The sequence below is a fragment of the Theropithecus gelada genome, chromosome 3 (assembly GCF_003255815.1).
Source record: "Theropithecus gelada isolate Dixy chromosome 3, Tgel_1.0, whole genome shotgun sequence".
Taxonomy (NCBI): Eukaryota; Metazoa; Chordata; class Mammalia; order Primates; family Cercopithecidae; genus Theropithecus; species Theropithecus gelada.
Genome location: NC_037670.1, coordinates 54,041,587 through 54,058,234, shown reverse-complemented (window position 1 = coordinate 54,058,234; position 16,648 = coordinate 54,041,587). Strand labels below are relative to the sequence as shown.

Sequence of the window (16,648 nt, the reverse complement as noted above, 5' to 3'; positions counted from 1 at the left end):
GGGGCCTGTGGGGATGAAGGGGATGGATGGGGACCGGGGCCTGCCGGGATGAAGGGAATGGGACGGGGGACGGGGGATGGGGCCTGTGGGGATGAAGGGGATGGAACGGGGGCCGGGGCCTGCCGGGATGAAGGGGATGGAACGGGGGCCGGGGCCTGCCGGGACAAAGGAGATGGGACGGCGGACGGGGCCTGCCGGGATGAAGGGGAGGGGACGGGGGACAGGGGACGGGGCCTGTGGGGATGAAGGGGATGGGACAGGGGACAGGGCCTGCCGGGATGGAGGGGATGGGACGGGGGACGGGGCCTGTGGGGATGAAGGAGATGGGACGGGGGCCGGGGCCTGCTGGGACTGTGGCCCGTGCAGCCATGTCCCTGTGCCTCCCTGACCCTCAGAGTGGCTGTGGATGGCAGGTGTGGTGGGATGAGCCTTCTGCAGAGCTCAGGAGGACCCCACGGTGCTGGCTCTGGCCTGCCCCTCGGTTGTGTGTGAGGCCCATGGGAATGGGGGGCCCCAGATGGCGAGCTCACCTGGGTCACCGCTGAGAAGAACGCCTGCAGCAGCGTGGGCACGGCCTCGGCACACTGGGCCACACGGGCGCAGCCGGCCATGGGCTGCAGCAGCTGGTAGAGCGGCACCAACCTGAGAACACAGGTGTAGCCATAAGAGCCGCCCGCTCCCCTACCTGGTGACCACAGGCAAGGGCCAGGCGCCGGGGCCACGTTGCCACTGCTCCCTCTTGCACAGCTGAGCCCACTCCCATCCTCGCTCATCGCCTCTCAGGACCTCCTGCTCCCCTGGGTTTGGGGAGAACCCTGGTGTCAGCACACCCGGGACAGTAGAGCCACTGGGGCAAAGGCTGATGTGCGCCGAGGGCAAGAGGCCTGTGGGCTGGTCCCAGGCCTCCTGCTTTCTGGGCTCAGGCTCAGTTTCTCCATCTGCAAAATGGAGCACCCACAGGGCCGACCCGCAGGCTTGTAAGGGTTGATGTGGGCAGCAGAGAGCTGAGAGCAGGCCCCGCACCCGGCAGACCTGTGTTGCACAAGCAAGGCCTCTGCAGTGGCGATGACAGTTGCTCCCCAGGTCAGGGACGCAGCCTTGTCTGGGCACAAAGCACCCTGGCCTCAGCCCAGGGCCCAGCAGCGAGCCCCACCCCAGTGGCTGTAGCCTGGCTCTCTGAGCCCCTGGTGGTCCCCTGGCCCAAGGGTCCCCTACCTCTCGGTGGTGCCGCTGGCCTTGGGGCGCAGCAGGTATTGGAAAAGGCCCTGGAACTTCGGGTCCCGGAAGGCTTCCAGGCAGCTGGGGGCCCTGAGAGAGGTGTCCCAGAGGGGCCTCTCGGATGGAGCCGGCGATGACCTGCGTGGACAGACGCCCAAGGCCAGGCTGGAATGCGGCCCCTGCCCTCCAGGGCACCCCCATCAAGGAGACACATGGCAGGTGTCCCTAACATCAGAGCGCCTCGGGTGCTGGGAAGGGCTTGGGGACACAGGAGGCTTCAGGCCTGTGTGTGAAGACAGGTGAGGAACTCCGGGGCGCAGGGGCTGCCAAGGGTGACAGACACGCCCTGTCCTGGAGGTGACTTTGCAGGGGAGGACTGGTCAGGTGTTGGTGAGGAGGGAGGAGGGTCCCTGGTGTAGGTTCAGGAGCAGTGAGGAGGGGGCCCCGTGTGTGGAACCAGCTGTCTGGAGAGGCAGCACTGGCGGAGGGTGAGGGGCCCACCTGAGCTGCAGGTCCAGCACCGCTGTCAAGCAGGGCAGGTCCAGCAGCGCATGCAGCATCTCCAGGGCCGTTCCAGCGTCCACCAGGGCCGGGAGGAGCGCCACAAACTCGGAGGTGAGGGGTGGGCTGTTCCAGGCCAGGAACTGCGGGCACAGCGCAGGGGTTTGGACAGGGCTCGGAGCTGTGGAGCGGGCGGCAGAGGGAGCAGCTGGCCAGGGCCCCACTGCTGTCCCAGACCTGCAGTCCCTAGGAGGGCTTCGACATTTGCCTCCTCCCGCTTTTGATTTTTTTGAGACAGGGTCTTGCTCTGTCGCCCAGGCTGGAGTGCAGTGATACAATCATAGCTCACTGCAGCCTCAACCTCCAGGCTCAAGTGATCCTCCCACCTCAGCCTCCTGAGCAGCTGGGACTACAGGCACACACCACCATGTGTGGCTGTTTATTTTTTGTAGAGAAGAGGTCTCCCTGTGTTGCCCAGGCTGGTCTTGAATTCCTGGCCTCAAGATCCTCCTGCCTTGGCCTCCCAAGGTGCTGGGATCACAGGCGTGAGCCACCGCCCCCGGCCTGTATCTACTTTCGTACCAACAGGTCAATCATTTCCCACTGTCCTGGTTTTTCTCTAGAAAAAGGATTCCCCACCTGGGCTGAAAAGACCTTACAGCGAGGTGAGGCTGCAAAAGACATTTCAAAAGCAAATGGCACCAGGCTGGGTGCGGTGGCTCATGCCTGTAATCCTAGCACTTTGGGAGGCCAAGGCGGGAGGATCATCTGAGGTCAGGAGTTCGAGACCAGCCTGGCCAACATGGCAAAACCCCATCTCTACTAAAATACCAAAAATTAGCTGGACATGTTGGTGGATGCCTGTAATCTCAACTACTCGGGAGACTGAGGCAGGAGAATTGCTTGAACCCAGGAGGCTGGGGTTGCAGTGAGCTGAGATTGAGCCACTGCACTCCAGCCTGGGTGACAGGAGTAAGACCCCATCTCAAAAAAAAAAAAAAAAAAAAAAAAAAAAAAAAAAGGCAAATGGCACCCAAGGGCCCAAGGGCCCAAGGCACCAGGCAGGGCTCCTGGGGGAGGGATCCAACTAGCCAGCAGCCCTGCCCCAGTGCTGTGAGAACAAACTCACCATCTTGTGGCACTACCCCCCTCCCCAAAACAACCACAAGGGAGTTCTTGGACGGCACCATTGTTCACGTGATGCTGCATGGGCACCCCGGACCCCCACCTCACCCTGCACCCTGCATTCCAGGCCCGGGACTCACAGGGCTCTATGCTCAGCCAGGACTCACCCTGAACCCCACTGGAAAGAGGGGAGGAGTCCCAGGCACTTGCGCCCCTACCCTGGCACCCAGGGACGCCCAAATGTACCTTCAAGAGGTTGGGGAAGCTCAATCTGAGGGTGCTGAGGTGCCCGCCGAACAGGTGGAGGTTGTCCCTGCAGAACTGGATGAACTCAAAGGCCAGCATGGGGCTGTGGAACTGCTCCAACGGGATCCTGGTGAACAGGTGCTGGTAGACGGCTTCCGAGTCCACTGCAGCTGCCTCCCCTGCAAGACCAGGGCCCGTCAGGGTGCACGTCTGCTGGATGCACGCTTGACCTCATTCTGGCCGTGCTTCTCTATGGCTGGTTAGGGCCCCTGAGTCTTGGGCCTGCTCTCCAGGACACCAAGGGCTCCGAGGCATCCTACACCGGGACGCTTGGGAAGTGGCACTCAGTCTCCCTCACCCAGGAACACGGTCAGCTCATGAGTCACACAAACTATGGCACATTCTTTGGAAGGTGCTGGTTCCTAGACTTTCGGGTTTCCCAGGCTAGGGACTCAGCAAAGAGAGTTTCTGTTTATTTCCCTATTTTAAAAGTTTAAAAATTACCAACATCTAGCACAGTGATCCATAAAAAATAAATATGAGCTGGGCACGGTGGCTCATGCCCGTAATCCCAGCACTTTGGGAGGCCAAGGCAGGAGGATCGCTTGAGGCCAGGAGTTCCAGACCAGCCTGGGCAACATAGCAAGACCCCTGTCTCTATTCAATCACAATTAAAAAAAAAAAAAAGGGAAGAGGAAATTCCATCCTAAAACCAAAGGCAGGAACAGAGCCCCGAGAGTCAGCGCCACCCCGCCCCGGGCTCACCGTGGCTCAGGAAGAAGCGGGCGAGGGGCAGCAGCACCCGCACAGAGGCCGGGTCCCCACGCACCCGCCCGTGCAGGGCCTTCAGGCAGGAGAGGCTTCGGTACAGGAAGGACGGGTCCTGCCGGCACAGCACATCCAGCACCAGCACAGCCTCCACCAGGCACTGTGGGACACACGCCACATCAGAAGGGCCGAGTCACCGCCTCCCATCCCCCCATCCCCAGCCACTTACAGCTTTCTGCAGGTCGGAGTCCCCCTTCCTCAGGGCCCCTAGGAAGGAGGGGAAGAAGTCAGCTGGCTCTGTCTCAGCCTGGGAGCAGCCCAGTGAGGGGCAGCTTGTGTCCTGGAAGATCCAGGCAGGACCAGGAGCAGAGCAGTGGGACAGGCCCCTAGGAGGACTTGAGTGGGACTGAGGCTGAGGGGCCCAGGCGGGACAAGGCCGGGCTGGGGGCTGGGGTGGAGCCCGAAGAACACTCAGGGCTGACCCCAGAAGCAAAAACAGGCCTGCTCCAAACCGGCCACCCAGGATCCCGCTCTGTGGAGCAGCAGCTCAGGGAAGATGTGCAGCCTCAGGTCACCTTGCAGAGCAGGTGGAGGCCAGTGCCCTGGGCGGGGGACTCACGTCGGTTACTCTGCTCAATGAGGCGCTGGCAGTACTCGAAGGCCACCTCCCGAAGCCGCTCCCGGGGCGGCAGCAGGCGGCCGGCGGAGGAGGAGGTGGCGGAGATCACCGACAGCGTGGAGCCCTCCTGCTCTGACCTGTCATCTGCGGGAGGAGGGAACCTCAGCAGGCCGATGTGTGGCTCCTGGGCTGGGACATGCCCGCTGCCCTGCTTGGAAGAGCAGGAGGAGAGCACAGGCCACAGCCCCTCCCAGGGGACGTGACGCGTCACTGTCTTGGGACGTCCACCCACCCAGCAGCTTCCCCATCACAGCCGCCCTTCCGGGTAGCTGAGGCTTCTTCTCCAACAAGTCCACAGAGCAGCTGGGAGGAGCTCACCGGCGTCACCCCAGCAACCTTAAGGGAGCCGGCCTTAAACGGCGGCTCTGACTTCTGCACATCGCGTGAGGGGCATGAGGTGTCCAGAGGATCCCCAGTGCTGACCCTGGGCCCCAATGGTGCTGGCCAGGGAGTGTTCTTGGGTTAGCTCCAGGTCAGCAGGCTGCACTGCCCAGCCCTGACCTCTGCTGTGTCCTGGGCACACCTGTGTCCCTCCCACCTCCGCCTGTGTCCCCGTCGCGCCCAATCCACAGTGCGCCTGCCTCCCACCGCTGTCTGACGTCGGCCCACCCCCAGCACACCTGTGTCCAGGGTGCCCAGGCCCTCGGGGCCACTGTGCAGCAGCCATGCCCGCAGCATGGAGAAGGCCTGCACGTTCAGCCACTGGTCCTCCGTGAAGCGGTGGCCGGTGGAGAGCACCGTGAAGAAGTCTGTGGCCACCGCCCCGTCCATCTCGGTGATGGGGCCCGGCTGCGGGAAGGACAGGCAGGGGTGGGTGGAGGGGCTGAGGCTGGGAAAAACGCCAGCCTTTAGTACGAGCTCCTCAGGAGGTGGAGGAGAAGCTGCCTGCATGTGAGCCCGGGCAGCGGCCCGCCCTGTGTGATGTAAAAACACCGTCCCCACTTGACCCCAGGCAGACGCGCATCACACATCCTCTCCGCCGGCCCGGGGAGTGAACCCACGCGCAGACCCCCGGAGCCACGCGGGTCAGTGGCTGCGGCCCCGCCTGACCCAAGCACCTCCTGCAGCAGAGGCAGGCTTGTCCTGGATCCTGTGGAATGATAGCAGGCGCCGATGGGGACCTGTTAGGCAGGGCTGGCCACAGTGGGCACAGGAGCCGACGGGGACCTGTTAGGCAGGGCTGGCCACAGTGGGCACAGGAGCTCCCGGGAAGGGGTTGTCTGTGACTCTGTTCCCCACGGTTCCGGAACAGTCCCGGCCTCACGCGCTCACCTGCCGGGCCCTGGGTGTGGAGAAGAAGCTGCTGGAGTGCGGGAGCCCTTGCTGGAGGCTAGCGTAGCGCAGCCAGTCGACCAGCCGCTTGCTGAGCAGGGTGGCCTGGTCTGCAGTGGGTAGAGTGGCATGGGGAGGTGAGGTTAAATCCTATGGATGCCCGGGCCATTGGAATACTGGCCGATTTTTCTCAGAAAACAGAATCCTACAACGTCCCAGGTCCTTGGGCCTCCCCATGTCCCCAACTCGCTCCCCACTCCCAACCCACCATGGGCCCTCAAGGAAAGACCCGGGAAGGCAGACCCCGAAGAGCCTCTTGGGAGGGGCCCCACGTACCCTCCTGGAGGGTGCCCGGGCTGAGGACCACGACCTTGGCCATGATGGGGAGGAGGTATCTGAGGCTGGGCCCCTCAGGCTGCCGGCTCTCCAGTGCTCGCAGCACGCCCTGGCCCACAGCACTGACCTCCTCATTTCTATCACCCTTCAAATCAGACAGGGCAAGCGCTGGGGTACTGGCCTGTGCCGGAGACCAGCTCCCCCAATTTCGGAAGTCTGTGTGACACTCCTGAGAAGCATCGGTCCCCGATACCCCGGTCCAGCAGGTGGCAGGGAGGATGTCACACCCAGGCCCACCCAGGGCCGCAAGGTGCCTGCTCCACCTCCAGCCTCTTTCTCTGGGAGCTGCATCGCTGAGGCTGGAGGGGGCCTGGGTAGGGGCATGGCTGATTCAATGCTAAAAACACAATGGTGGCCACCATGGGCCTGGTCACAGCCACAGGACACCCCGTCCTGCGGGGCCTCCAGTGTGGAGTCCCAGTCTTTAAACCGCCCACCTCACTCCACACACCCAGATGCTGAAACATCTGAGCAGCACCAGAGACAGCCAGCACAGGGGCAGGGCCATCAGGGGAGGGAGGAGGGCGCCTGGTGGCTGGGAGGCCATGTGCCTGGCGGGGGGTGCACCGCTGGTGACTGGCAGCAGTTTTGCAAGATTATCTTCCACTAAAAAAAAGTGAGAGTTGCATGAGGAAAAGGGCTGATGAAATGAACGAGAGCCAGAGTCATCTTGTCCCAAAGGCGAGGAGCCACCACAGCATTACCGGGGTCATCTCGGAGGCCTGGAGGTGGCCTGCAGGGGCTCTGTGAGGTGAGGGGGCTGGGCACCAACCAGGACGCCCTGGGTACGCTGGGGCCCACAAGCTCTCGCCCACACAGAACTAAAGCAACCGCAGGCTGCACCCCAGCACGGGAGGCGGCTCATGACGCTGCAGGCTGGGAACGGAGGGAAAACCCCGGCTCCACCGCAACCTTCCAGCAGACTCTGCACCCCTGGCAACCCATGCCCACAGACAGCCTGTGAACCCCTGGATCCCCACGCCGAGCATCCAGGCCTGCTCACCACACAGAGGGAGGGAGGACATGGACTTGGCAAAAACTCCCGGCCGAGGAGGGAAGGCTGCTACCCAGAAGTTCGAGACCAGCCTGGGCAACACAGTGAGACCGTGGGACCCTACAAAAAATACAAACATTAGTGGGTGTGGTGATGCATGCCTGTAATCCCAGCCACTCAGGAGGCTGAGGTGGGAGAATTGCTTGAGCCAGGGAGGTCGAGGCTGCAGTGAGCTTTGACCACGCCATGGCACTCTAGAATGGGCAGCAGAGGGAGACCCTGTTTCTAAAAAACAAAGCAAAACTCCAAAAAGAAGGTCTGGAGGCCCAGCCTCCCCTGACTCACTCTCTCAAGGCTGTGTCTGAGAAACCAAACTCCACCACCTCTACTGAGCTCCGCTTACACCAACAAGTCCTGTGGTCTGAAAACTCCTGGAATGGGGCCCGGGGAGCTGAAGCCTGCTGCTCTATCAGCATCACCAATGCCACCCTTACACGTGTCTAGGAATGTCACCAGAGCAGCCCAGGCTCTGTACCCTCACGGAGTCTTCAAGAGAGCACCGGATGGCTGCTTCCCACGGAACAGGGGAGACAGGAAGCAGGGGCGCCGGAGCCGGCAGGTGTCTGCTTCTTCTAGAAGCATGTCGGTGCTGAGTGCCTGGCACACTTGAGGCTGGAGCATGCCCTGTTGACTGGAATGGGTACGCAAGCCCAGCAGGCCCACGTAGCATGTTGGTGCCCGTGAGGGGACATAGGCCGGCCTGCTGGCTGCACCCGAGGCCCCGGGACCCCTGGGGCAGGACGGCCAACTGGGGTGGTGACTGCTGCGCTACCTGGGCCAAGAGCACGGAGGCCACCAGGTTCAGCTGCCGGCTGTTCTGGGTGTGGTCCCAGACCAGGCTGAGGCTGTCGGAGGGGGACATCTCTCGCAGGATGGCGGCGCAAAGCACCTGGAGCTGCTCGGGACACGTGGCCAGGCCGAGAGTGGCCTGCAGCAGGTCTACACATGTCTTCTCCAGCCTGGAAGGTGAGATGCCCGTGGGGGGCAGTGACACGTCACACCCGTGGCAGGAGCACCCCGCACCCCAGAGCACCTGGCCAGGAACCCCTGGGCCGGTGGACAGAGCGTTTTACGTGAGGACGGACCTTCAGCGCTGGTTTAAGTGGGCAAATGACTCAACCCCCCAAGGATCATCTGCAGCGACCTGCTGGGCGCGGGCCAGGTTCTCCTGGGGCCGCTGCGTGAGGAGCCGACCTGAGCCGTGGCCGCACTCACCTCCGGTTGTACTTCGTGGCTGAGATGATGAGGAAGAGCCTCTGCAGGGAGTCAAGGGTGTCCGGCCCCAAGTCCTCCGCCTGCAGCAGTTTACTGATCCGGGAACAGAACTTCTTCAGCTCCTCGTCCTGGATCTCCCTAAACAAAGAAGAGGACTTCAGGACCCAGAAGCACTCACTGCTCAGAACCAAAAAAAGGATAACTCCTGGAGCAGGGAAAATCCCTCTTCAGAAAAGAGAAGCCGAGTGTGTGGGAGGAACACGGCTGCACCGCTCACGGCTGTCCAGATAAATTCGCTGATTCCCCGAGCTGGTTCCTCTCACCCCAGGATTTTGCGAGCCGTCGCTGCAGCGCACTATGACGAATCTCACTCACGGAGGCCCACGCACTTAGATTTTGCTATTCCAGGGGCGGAAGGACTAAAACCGATTCTTTTTAGGGGCCTCATGCAAGAGTAGGAAATTTACTCCAGAATAAGGTGCTTTACAAAAGAAGTCTTCAATAAGCCTTCCGCTTATGGGAACAAGAATATATATACATTCTTTTCTTTCCCCGAGATGGAGTCTGGCTCTGTCACCCAGGCTGGAGTATAGTGCCACGATCTCGGCTCACTGCAACCTCTGCCTCTGGAGTTCAAGCGATTCTCCTGCCTCAGCCTCCCGAGTAGCTGGGATTACAGGTGCCCACCACCACGCCTGGCTAATTTTTTTTTTTTTTTTTTCAGATGGAGTCTCGCTCTGTTGCCCAGGCTGGAGTGCAGTGGCGCGATCTCGGCTCACTGCAAGCTCCGCCTCCTGGGTTCATGCCATTCTCCTGCCTCAGCCTCCAGAGTAGCTGGGACTACAAGTGCTGGCCACAACGCCCGGCTAATTTTTTGCATTTTTAGAAAAGACAGAGTTTCACCATGTTAGCCAGAATGGTCTGGATCTCGACCTCGTGATCCGCCCGCCTCGGCCTTCCAAAGTGCTGGGATTACAGGCGTGAGCCACCGCACCCGGCCTATGCCCAGCTAATTTTTGCATTTTTAGTAGAGACAGGGTTTCACCATGTTGGCCAGGCTGGTCTCAAACTCTTGACCTCATGATCCGCCCACCTCGGCCTCCCAAAGTGCTGGGATTACAGGTGTGAGCCACTGCACTTGGCCTGAGAATAAAATCTTATATATTAAAGAACAAATGTTATGACATATTGTAATGTAAGCCCATTATAATTTTTTACTCGAATAACTAATTGGCTTAATTTATAAATCTCTCTAGTAAGCCACAGGTAAGATACTGAATACAGTCCCAAATGAAAGCCTGTTTTTAGGTTTCTATCCCAGTCTAAAAGAAAGAACCGATAATGTGCAAAGGGGCTGCCGTGCCAGGGGACTCTGGGGACTCCCTGAGAAGGGCCCCCTACGTGGCTGTGCCCTCCCCAGGCCACCGATAATCCCAGCACTTTGGGATGCTGAGGTGGGAGGCTTACTTGGGCCCAGAAGTCTGAGACCATCCATGGCAAAACAGTGATACCCCATCTCTACAAAAGAATTTAAAAAATTCGGCCGGACACGGTGGCTCACACCTGTAACTCCAGCACTTTGGGAGGACGAGGGGGGCGGATCACCTGAGGTCAGGAGTTTGAGACCAGTCTGGGCAACATGGAGAAACCCTGTTTCTACTAAAAACACAAAAAAACAGCCAGGTGTGGTGGCGGGCACCTGTAATCCCAGCTACTCGGGAGGCGGAGGCAGAAGAATCGCTTGAACCCGGGAGGTTGTAGTGAGCTGAGATCACGCCATTGCACCCCAGCTTGGGCAACAAGAGCGAAACTCTGTCTCAAAAACAAACAAAAAAAGGAATAAAAAAAAATTCACTGGGCATGGTGTAGTCCCAGCTACTTGAAAGGCTGAGGTGGGAGAACTGCTTGAGCTAGAAGATTAGGCTGCAGTGAGCTGAGATTGCGCCACTGCACTCCAGCCTGGGTGACAGAGTAAGACTCTATCTCTATAAATATATATGTATATATATGTACACATACATACATATGCATACATATGTATGTATACATATATATATGTACACACACACACACACACAAAATGGAGAATCTTTCCCAGAAAGGTGGAACCCCTCACCCCGATTTAATTCCCTTCAGCATATTCTCCAAATCCCAAGCTTCTCTCTAAAAGCCAACCCACCCAAACCCTTCAATCGCTCCCCACTGCTTTCAAATCCAAACTCCTACAGACCCTAAGGCTGCCTACAAGACCCCGGCCCCGCCTTCCTTCTCCAGCCTCCACGTCCTGTTTTTCTTGCTTCTCCCCCTTCACACGGACCCTCTGCCTGAGACACGCCCCACTAGCTCCTGAGCTTCCAGTCTGCGGCTCTTCCTCCTGGAAACCCCTGACCTGATGGGTACCCCTCCATGCCCCCATCCTTCACTCGCTTCCCGCTTTCTCCATTTATCCTTCACCTTACAGAGCCATCTTCCATCACTTTTTCCACGCTTGCTTTCCGTATCTCTGACACATTTACAGAGAAACTCAAGTTCACTCCAAATCTTTTTGGTTTTCCTTGGAGACAGGGTCTCCCTCTGTCACCCGAGCTGGAGTGCAGTGGCACGATCATAGCTCACTGCAGCCTCAACCTCCTTGGCTCAAGTGATTCTCCTGTCTTAGCCTCCTGAGTAGCTGTGACTACAGATGCATGCCATCACACCTGGCTAAGTTTTTAAAAATTCTGTTTTGTAGAGACAGGTCTCACTATGTTGTCCAGGCTGGTCTCAAAGTCCTGGCCTCAAGCAATCCTCCTAACTCGGCCTCCCAAAGTGTTCGGATTACAGGTGTGGGCCAGTCACTATGCCTGGTCTGCTCCAAACCTTAACCCTCAAACTATAGTCATTTATTTTAAAACATCACCAGAAATCACAGGCTTAAGTATATTGTGAAAACTGGTAAGCCCTGATAGATTACTAGCCTTCTTGAAACCCTAACAGAGGGCAACTGCGGAACTCATGTATGTTACGTAGGAAAATTCAACCACACTCTATCTTCAAAAACGCCTACCTACCGAGCCAGGGAGGCAGAGGAATAGGTATTTAAACAGTGGTGGCTTGACCGGGTGTGGTGGCTCATGCCTGTAATCCCAGCACTTTGAGAGGCCAAGTTCAGGAATTTGAGACCAGCCTGGACAACGTGGCAAAACCCCATCTCTACTGAAGTTACAAAAAATCAGCCAGGAGTGGTGGCGGGTACCTGTAATCCCAGCTACTTGGGAGGCTAAGGCAGGAGAATTGCTTGAACCCGGGAGGCGGAGGTTGCAGTGAGCTGAGATTGTGCCACTAAACTCCAGCCTATGCCACAGAGGGAGACTGTCTCAAAATAAATAAATAAAAATAAATGTCTAGTGAGGGAGTGAGGGCTATTCATTTTGTCTTTCATGTCACAAGTTTATGACCTGGAGCAGAATGTGACTGGGAATGAAGTTCTCAGTGAGTGTTTTTCCTTGTCTCTTGGCAAGGACCTTGGGATGAACATGTTGCATGCTGAAATGCGAGTATTTTTCATTTTCATACAGTCCCTACATTCACATGAATGGCATATCTGTCCAGGATTGAAGGGAAGGTTGCCTATGTTGAGCTGCTGGGAGATGGTGCTGCATATTCACCAGTCCCCTTCCTAATGAGTGGAATTTTAAGGGTTATTTGGATCAGAGATTTTTGTCCTGTCTTCAAGACCTCACTCACTCTCAACCACCCGAATCTTTCCCATCAATTGGTCTAGCTCTGAAGCCAGGTTTGCTTGTTTGTTTTAACATAGAGTCTTGCTCTATCACCCACGCTGGAGTGCAGTGGCACGATCTTGGCTCACTGCAGCCTCCGCCTCCTGGGTTCATGCAATTCTCCTGCCTCAGCCTCACCAAGTTTATTTACGTTTACCAAGGAGCTGTAGTTCTGACTGTATTTTTTTTTTTTTTAATTGAGACGGAGTTTCCCTCTGTTCCCTAGGCTGGAGTGCAGTGGAAGGATCTCAGCTCACTGTAACCTCCGCCTCCTGGGTTCAAGCAATTCTCCTGCCTCAGCCTACCGAGTAGCTGGGATTACAGGCGCCCAGCTCCACGCCCGGCTAATTTTGTATTTTTACTAGAGACGTGATTTCCTCTTGCTAGGCAGGCTGGTCTCGAACTCCTCACCTCAGGTGATCTGCCCGCCTGGGCCTCCCAAAGCGCTGGGATTACATGCGTGAGCCACCGCGCCCGGTAAGCATTTTCTTCTTTTAAACATGCAGTATGAAGTCTTTGCCTGTTTGGTGGACCGTGAGTCTTTTCAGTCCTCGCCTACACTGTTTTCCCCCATGACTGGCTAGCTGATGAGGAAGGGGCTACCCACTCGTTAGTGGGAGCCCAGAGACAGCCTGGAACCAGCCTGGAAGCAGCCTGGTGGGTGATTTCTCAGCCTAGCAAATACATCCGTGCCAAGAGCGATCTTTTTTTTTTTTTTTTTTCTTTTGAGACGAAGTCTTGCTCTGTCGCCCGGGCTGGAGTGCAGTGGCCGGATCTCAGCTCACTGCAAGCTCCGCCTCCCAGGTTTACGCCATTCTCCTGCCTCAGCCTCCCGAATAGCTGGGACTACAGGCGCCCACCACCTCGCCCAGCTAGCTTTTTGTATTTTTTAGTAGAGACGGGGTTTCACCGTGTTAGCCAGGATGGTCTCGATCTCCTGACCTCGTGATCCGCCCGTCTCGGCCTCCCAAAGTGCTGGGATTACAGGCTTGAGCCACCGCGCCCGGCCAAGAGCGATCTTTCTAAGTCACAAAACCCTCCCACGGTTCCCCAAAGCCCTCAGATGGCCTCCAGCTGCCAGCTTGGCACACAGCCTTACTCCTAAGCAGCCCTCCGGGCTGTCTGTGACTTTGTGTTCTTGACTGTGAGGCAACGAAAGCTCCTGGATGCTCGATTTCCTGCCAGACGCGGAGTTCTCACCGCCAAGCCTTTGACTAAACTGTCGACCGCGTTCCACCCCACTTGGTTTCGCTCACCAAGCCTCTGCTCAGGTGTCACCTCCTCCGGAGACCCACCATGACCCTCCCCGACCTCCTCACCCCACGCCTGGCCGCCGTGTTGCCTCCGATCCCCAAGTCTCGAGGGCGGCGGGTCCAGTCGGGTTCCTGCAAGGCGGGCGACCGGGCCCCCCTGCCCTGTGAGACCCACCCCCCCTGTGCCCCTAGGGAGAGGTGCGGGAAGGAGGACCGGGGCCGCCGCTGCCCCGCACCTGGCCTGGTGGAGCAAACTCTCCGCTCCTGCCGAGAACATCGCGCCGCCGCCGCCGCCGCCGCCGCCGCCGCCACCACCGCCACCACCGCCACCACCGCCACCACCGCCACCAGGCGCGCACGAACCGCAGAAACTCCACGAGCTGCAGCGCAGCAGCACCACAGGCCGGTCAACTTCCGGGACCGCATCACGTGAGCGCAGCGGCCTTACGTGGCTGCGTCACGTGCCGCATCACGTGGACAGGAGGGACATGTTGCCGACCAATGGGCTTTGGCGTGGAGCCCCTGGGGCGGGGCGTAGGTGCCCTCGCTGGGGGTCCGGATCTGTGCCTGGGAGCTGCGGAGTTCCGCGACCCTGGAACCTCGGTACTCTGCAGCGCCGGCGCCCTTCGACCCCGGAAACCATTCCGGCGGATATTGGGCGCCTGGGGCCTTGGGAGAGGGTATCGCTGGCCCTGAAGTGTCACTGCCCCAGTTCTGGTGTCTGTTTCATAAACAGCTCTGTGGTGCGGGAGTCCCTATGCTAAGTACGACCTGAAAATCTGACACAAACTCCGCCACTTCAGGGCTGAGCCCAGCAGCGAACGGCAGTTTGCAAGGAATAGCCGCGGCTCTGGGCAGTTTTGGGGATTTTTTGAGCTATTTATTGAGCACCCATCCCGCCGCTCTTCCTGCTGCTTAAAACAAAACAAAACAAAAATCCCTTATTCAATCCCCACGATATTCATGGGATCTCGCGAACTTTATTTTACAGATGAGGCCACAGGCTCAGAGAGGGGAAGTTTCTGTTCATTCTAACAGACGTGTTGGATGCCCAGGATGTGCTGCGCCCTGGCGATGTTTGCCACCCTGCAGACGGCAGGGGGACACAGGGCAACACGCCAGCGTCATGATAAACGCTGTCACAGCCTGACCTGGGCGGGGGTCCAACCGGAGGAGGAAGGCTTCGGGGACTGTGGCCTAAGATGAGCCTAGAGGGTGTCCAGACCAAGGGGTGGGGAGGGGCGGGCCTAGGACAGTGATCGGCTTCCTGTGGCTTAAATGCACCCCAGGGGGGAACTGACCTCTGGCCACAGGGGAGAGAATGGATTGGGAAGCTCCGGAGGGAGAAAGGAGGCTGGTGCAGTTGTGGTCCAGGGAAGGGAGGTTGCCCCGAAAGTAGGCAGATTCAGTAACCATTTAGAGGTAGGATTTGTAAAACCTGTGATTGAGGAATTTGCAGGAAGGAGAAAGAAAATGGAAAAAATCAAGGATAACTTCATGTTTGTGGGGTGTCTGTCTGGGGCAGAAAAGGACGAGGAAATTTGTGCCAAGTCAGTCATTCAGTGGACAAGCGATGATTGAGTCCTATCTGTGCTAGGTACTGCTGAAGGTTCTGGGGAATAGGGTAGGGGGTGGGAATCAGTGTTCCGTAGATAGGGTGCGTCAAGGTTAGACCTTGAAGGGATAAGCCCCGAGAAGACACCTGGATGGAAGGAAGGAGGACGGAGGGAGGGCTTCCTGCAGGAGCTCCACCTATGACTTTGAGATGCCCTAGGGCGCCCAGTGATGTCTGAGAGCACCTGGTGCAGAGGATGAAGAGATGGAAGTTGGTGGATGGTGAGCAGTGGATGGGAGTTGGTGGAGTGCGGCGGGTGCCCCTGGAGCTGCAGGTTGAAGATTGGCAAAGGAAAACTGGTGACAGGTAGTCTATGGAAAGCCTACTGCCAGTGTTTAACGTTTACTAGGGTAAAACGTCCACACCAAAGCGCACAAACCTTAAATGAACTCGATTTTTTACATTTCTAGAAACCAGTGGTAAATTGGCAAATGTCTTAAGCCTCGGCTCCATGGGCGGTGGGGAGTCGGGGGGTGATTTGTGTTTGATAATTTCTGTGGTGTAAATACTCTTGCCATGGCTTGAATTCAAGATCTAGACCATTTCCAGCTCCCCAGAGGTCCCCTTGTGGCCCCCTCCCAGTCAACGCACACTCCCCTCCCCCAGAAGTAACTGCTAGTCTCTTCTCACCAGATTAGTTTTGCCTCTTTTTATACTTCATGCAAATGGAATCATACCGTACTTAGCTTTTCTTGTTCATCCATTAATATTTGGTTGGTTTCCAGATTTTGACAATAATGAATAGAGCTGCAGTGCATAATTGTATGTCTTCTGGGGTTCTGAGAGATGCACCCCTCTTTGTTGTGTAGATACCCAGGTTCATAGGGCAGCTAAGTTTAACTGAGATTCTAACTATGTGCCGGGAATCTCAATCTCTGTCTCTCTCTCTCTCCACACAGACACAACCTAGGCAATTTTACCAGGGGTAATATTTGACTTGTTTCTTACAAAATATTTACATTAGTGTCCAATGTCATTTTAAGGTCTCACTAGTGAAAAATGGTTGTCCTAATCAAAAGCAAAAAAGGCCAGACATGGTGGCTCATGCCCGTAATCCAAACACTGGGAGGTCGAGGCAGGAGGATCGCTTGAGCCCAGTTCAAGACCAGCCTGGGCAACATAGCAAGACCCTGTCTCTAAACAAGCAAGCAAACAAACACACACAACTACAACACCTTAAAAACGATGCAATTAATAATTAGCCAACGCAGCTCCCTGGAGGAAGGTTACGCCTCTCACTCATGCCTGCTGTTGGGCTGATAGGTTTTTTTTTTTTTTTTTGAGACTGAGTCTAGCTCTGTCCCCCACGCTGGAGTGCAGTGGCGTGATCTCAGCTCACTGCAACGTCCACCTCCTGGGTTCAAGCGATTCTCCTGCCTCAGCCTCCCGGGTAACTGGGATTACAGGTGCACGCCACCATGCCTGGTTAATTTTTTGTATTTTTTTTTTAGTAGAGACGGTGTTTTACCATGTTGTCCAGGCTGGTCTTGAACTGCTGACTTCAAATGATCCACCTGCCTTGGCCTCCCAAAGTGCTGGGATTAC

General features: G+C 57.3%; 1 protein-coding gene across 2 annotated transcripts in view; it reads right to left on the bottom strand.

Moving 5' to 3' along the window:
• Nucleotides 1-13,785, bottom strand: part of AP5Z1 (adaptor related protein complex 5 subunit zeta 1) — a 16,981-nt gene extending 3,196 nt beyond the window's left edge. The window contains exons 1-13 of one of the 2 annotated variants that reach the window (XM_025381199.1): nucleotides 13,725-13,785; nucleotides 8,475-8,612; nucleotides 8,032-8,218; nucleotides 6,146-6,290; nucleotides 5,810-5,919; nucleotides 5,158-5,326; nucleotides 4,478-4,621; nucleotides 4,088-4,125; nucleotides 3,856-4,018; nucleotides 3,091-3,269; nucleotides 1,720-1,862; nucleotides 1,216-1,356; nucleotides 531-642 (exon numbers count right to left, since the gene is read on the bottom strand). In XM_025381199.1, coding sequence (XP_025236984.1) covers nucleotides 531-642; nucleotides 1,216-1,356; nucleotides 1,720-1,862; nucleotides 3,091-3,269; nucleotides 3,856-4,018; nucleotides 4,088-4,125; nucleotides 4,478-4,621; nucleotides 5,158-5,326; nucleotides 5,810-5,919; nucleotides 6,146-6,290; nucleotides 8,032-8,218; nucleotides 8,475-8,612; nucleotides 13,725-13,765 — 1,710 coding nt within the window. In that variant the 5' untranslated portion in view covers nucleotides 13,766-13,785. Of the gene's footprint in view, nucleotides 1-530; nucleotides 643-1,215; nucleotides 1,357-1,719; nucleotides 1,863-3,090; nucleotides 3,270-3,855; nucleotides 4,019-4,087; nucleotides 4,126-4,477; nucleotides 4,622-5,157; nucleotides 5,327-5,809; nucleotides 5,920-6,145; nucleotides 6,291-8,031; nucleotides 8,219-8,474; nucleotides 8,613-13,724 lie in introns of those variants that run through there. The other variant, XM_025381200.1, reaches the window with a different exon arrangement.
• Nucleotides 13,786-16,648: the final 2,863 nt, after the last annotated feature.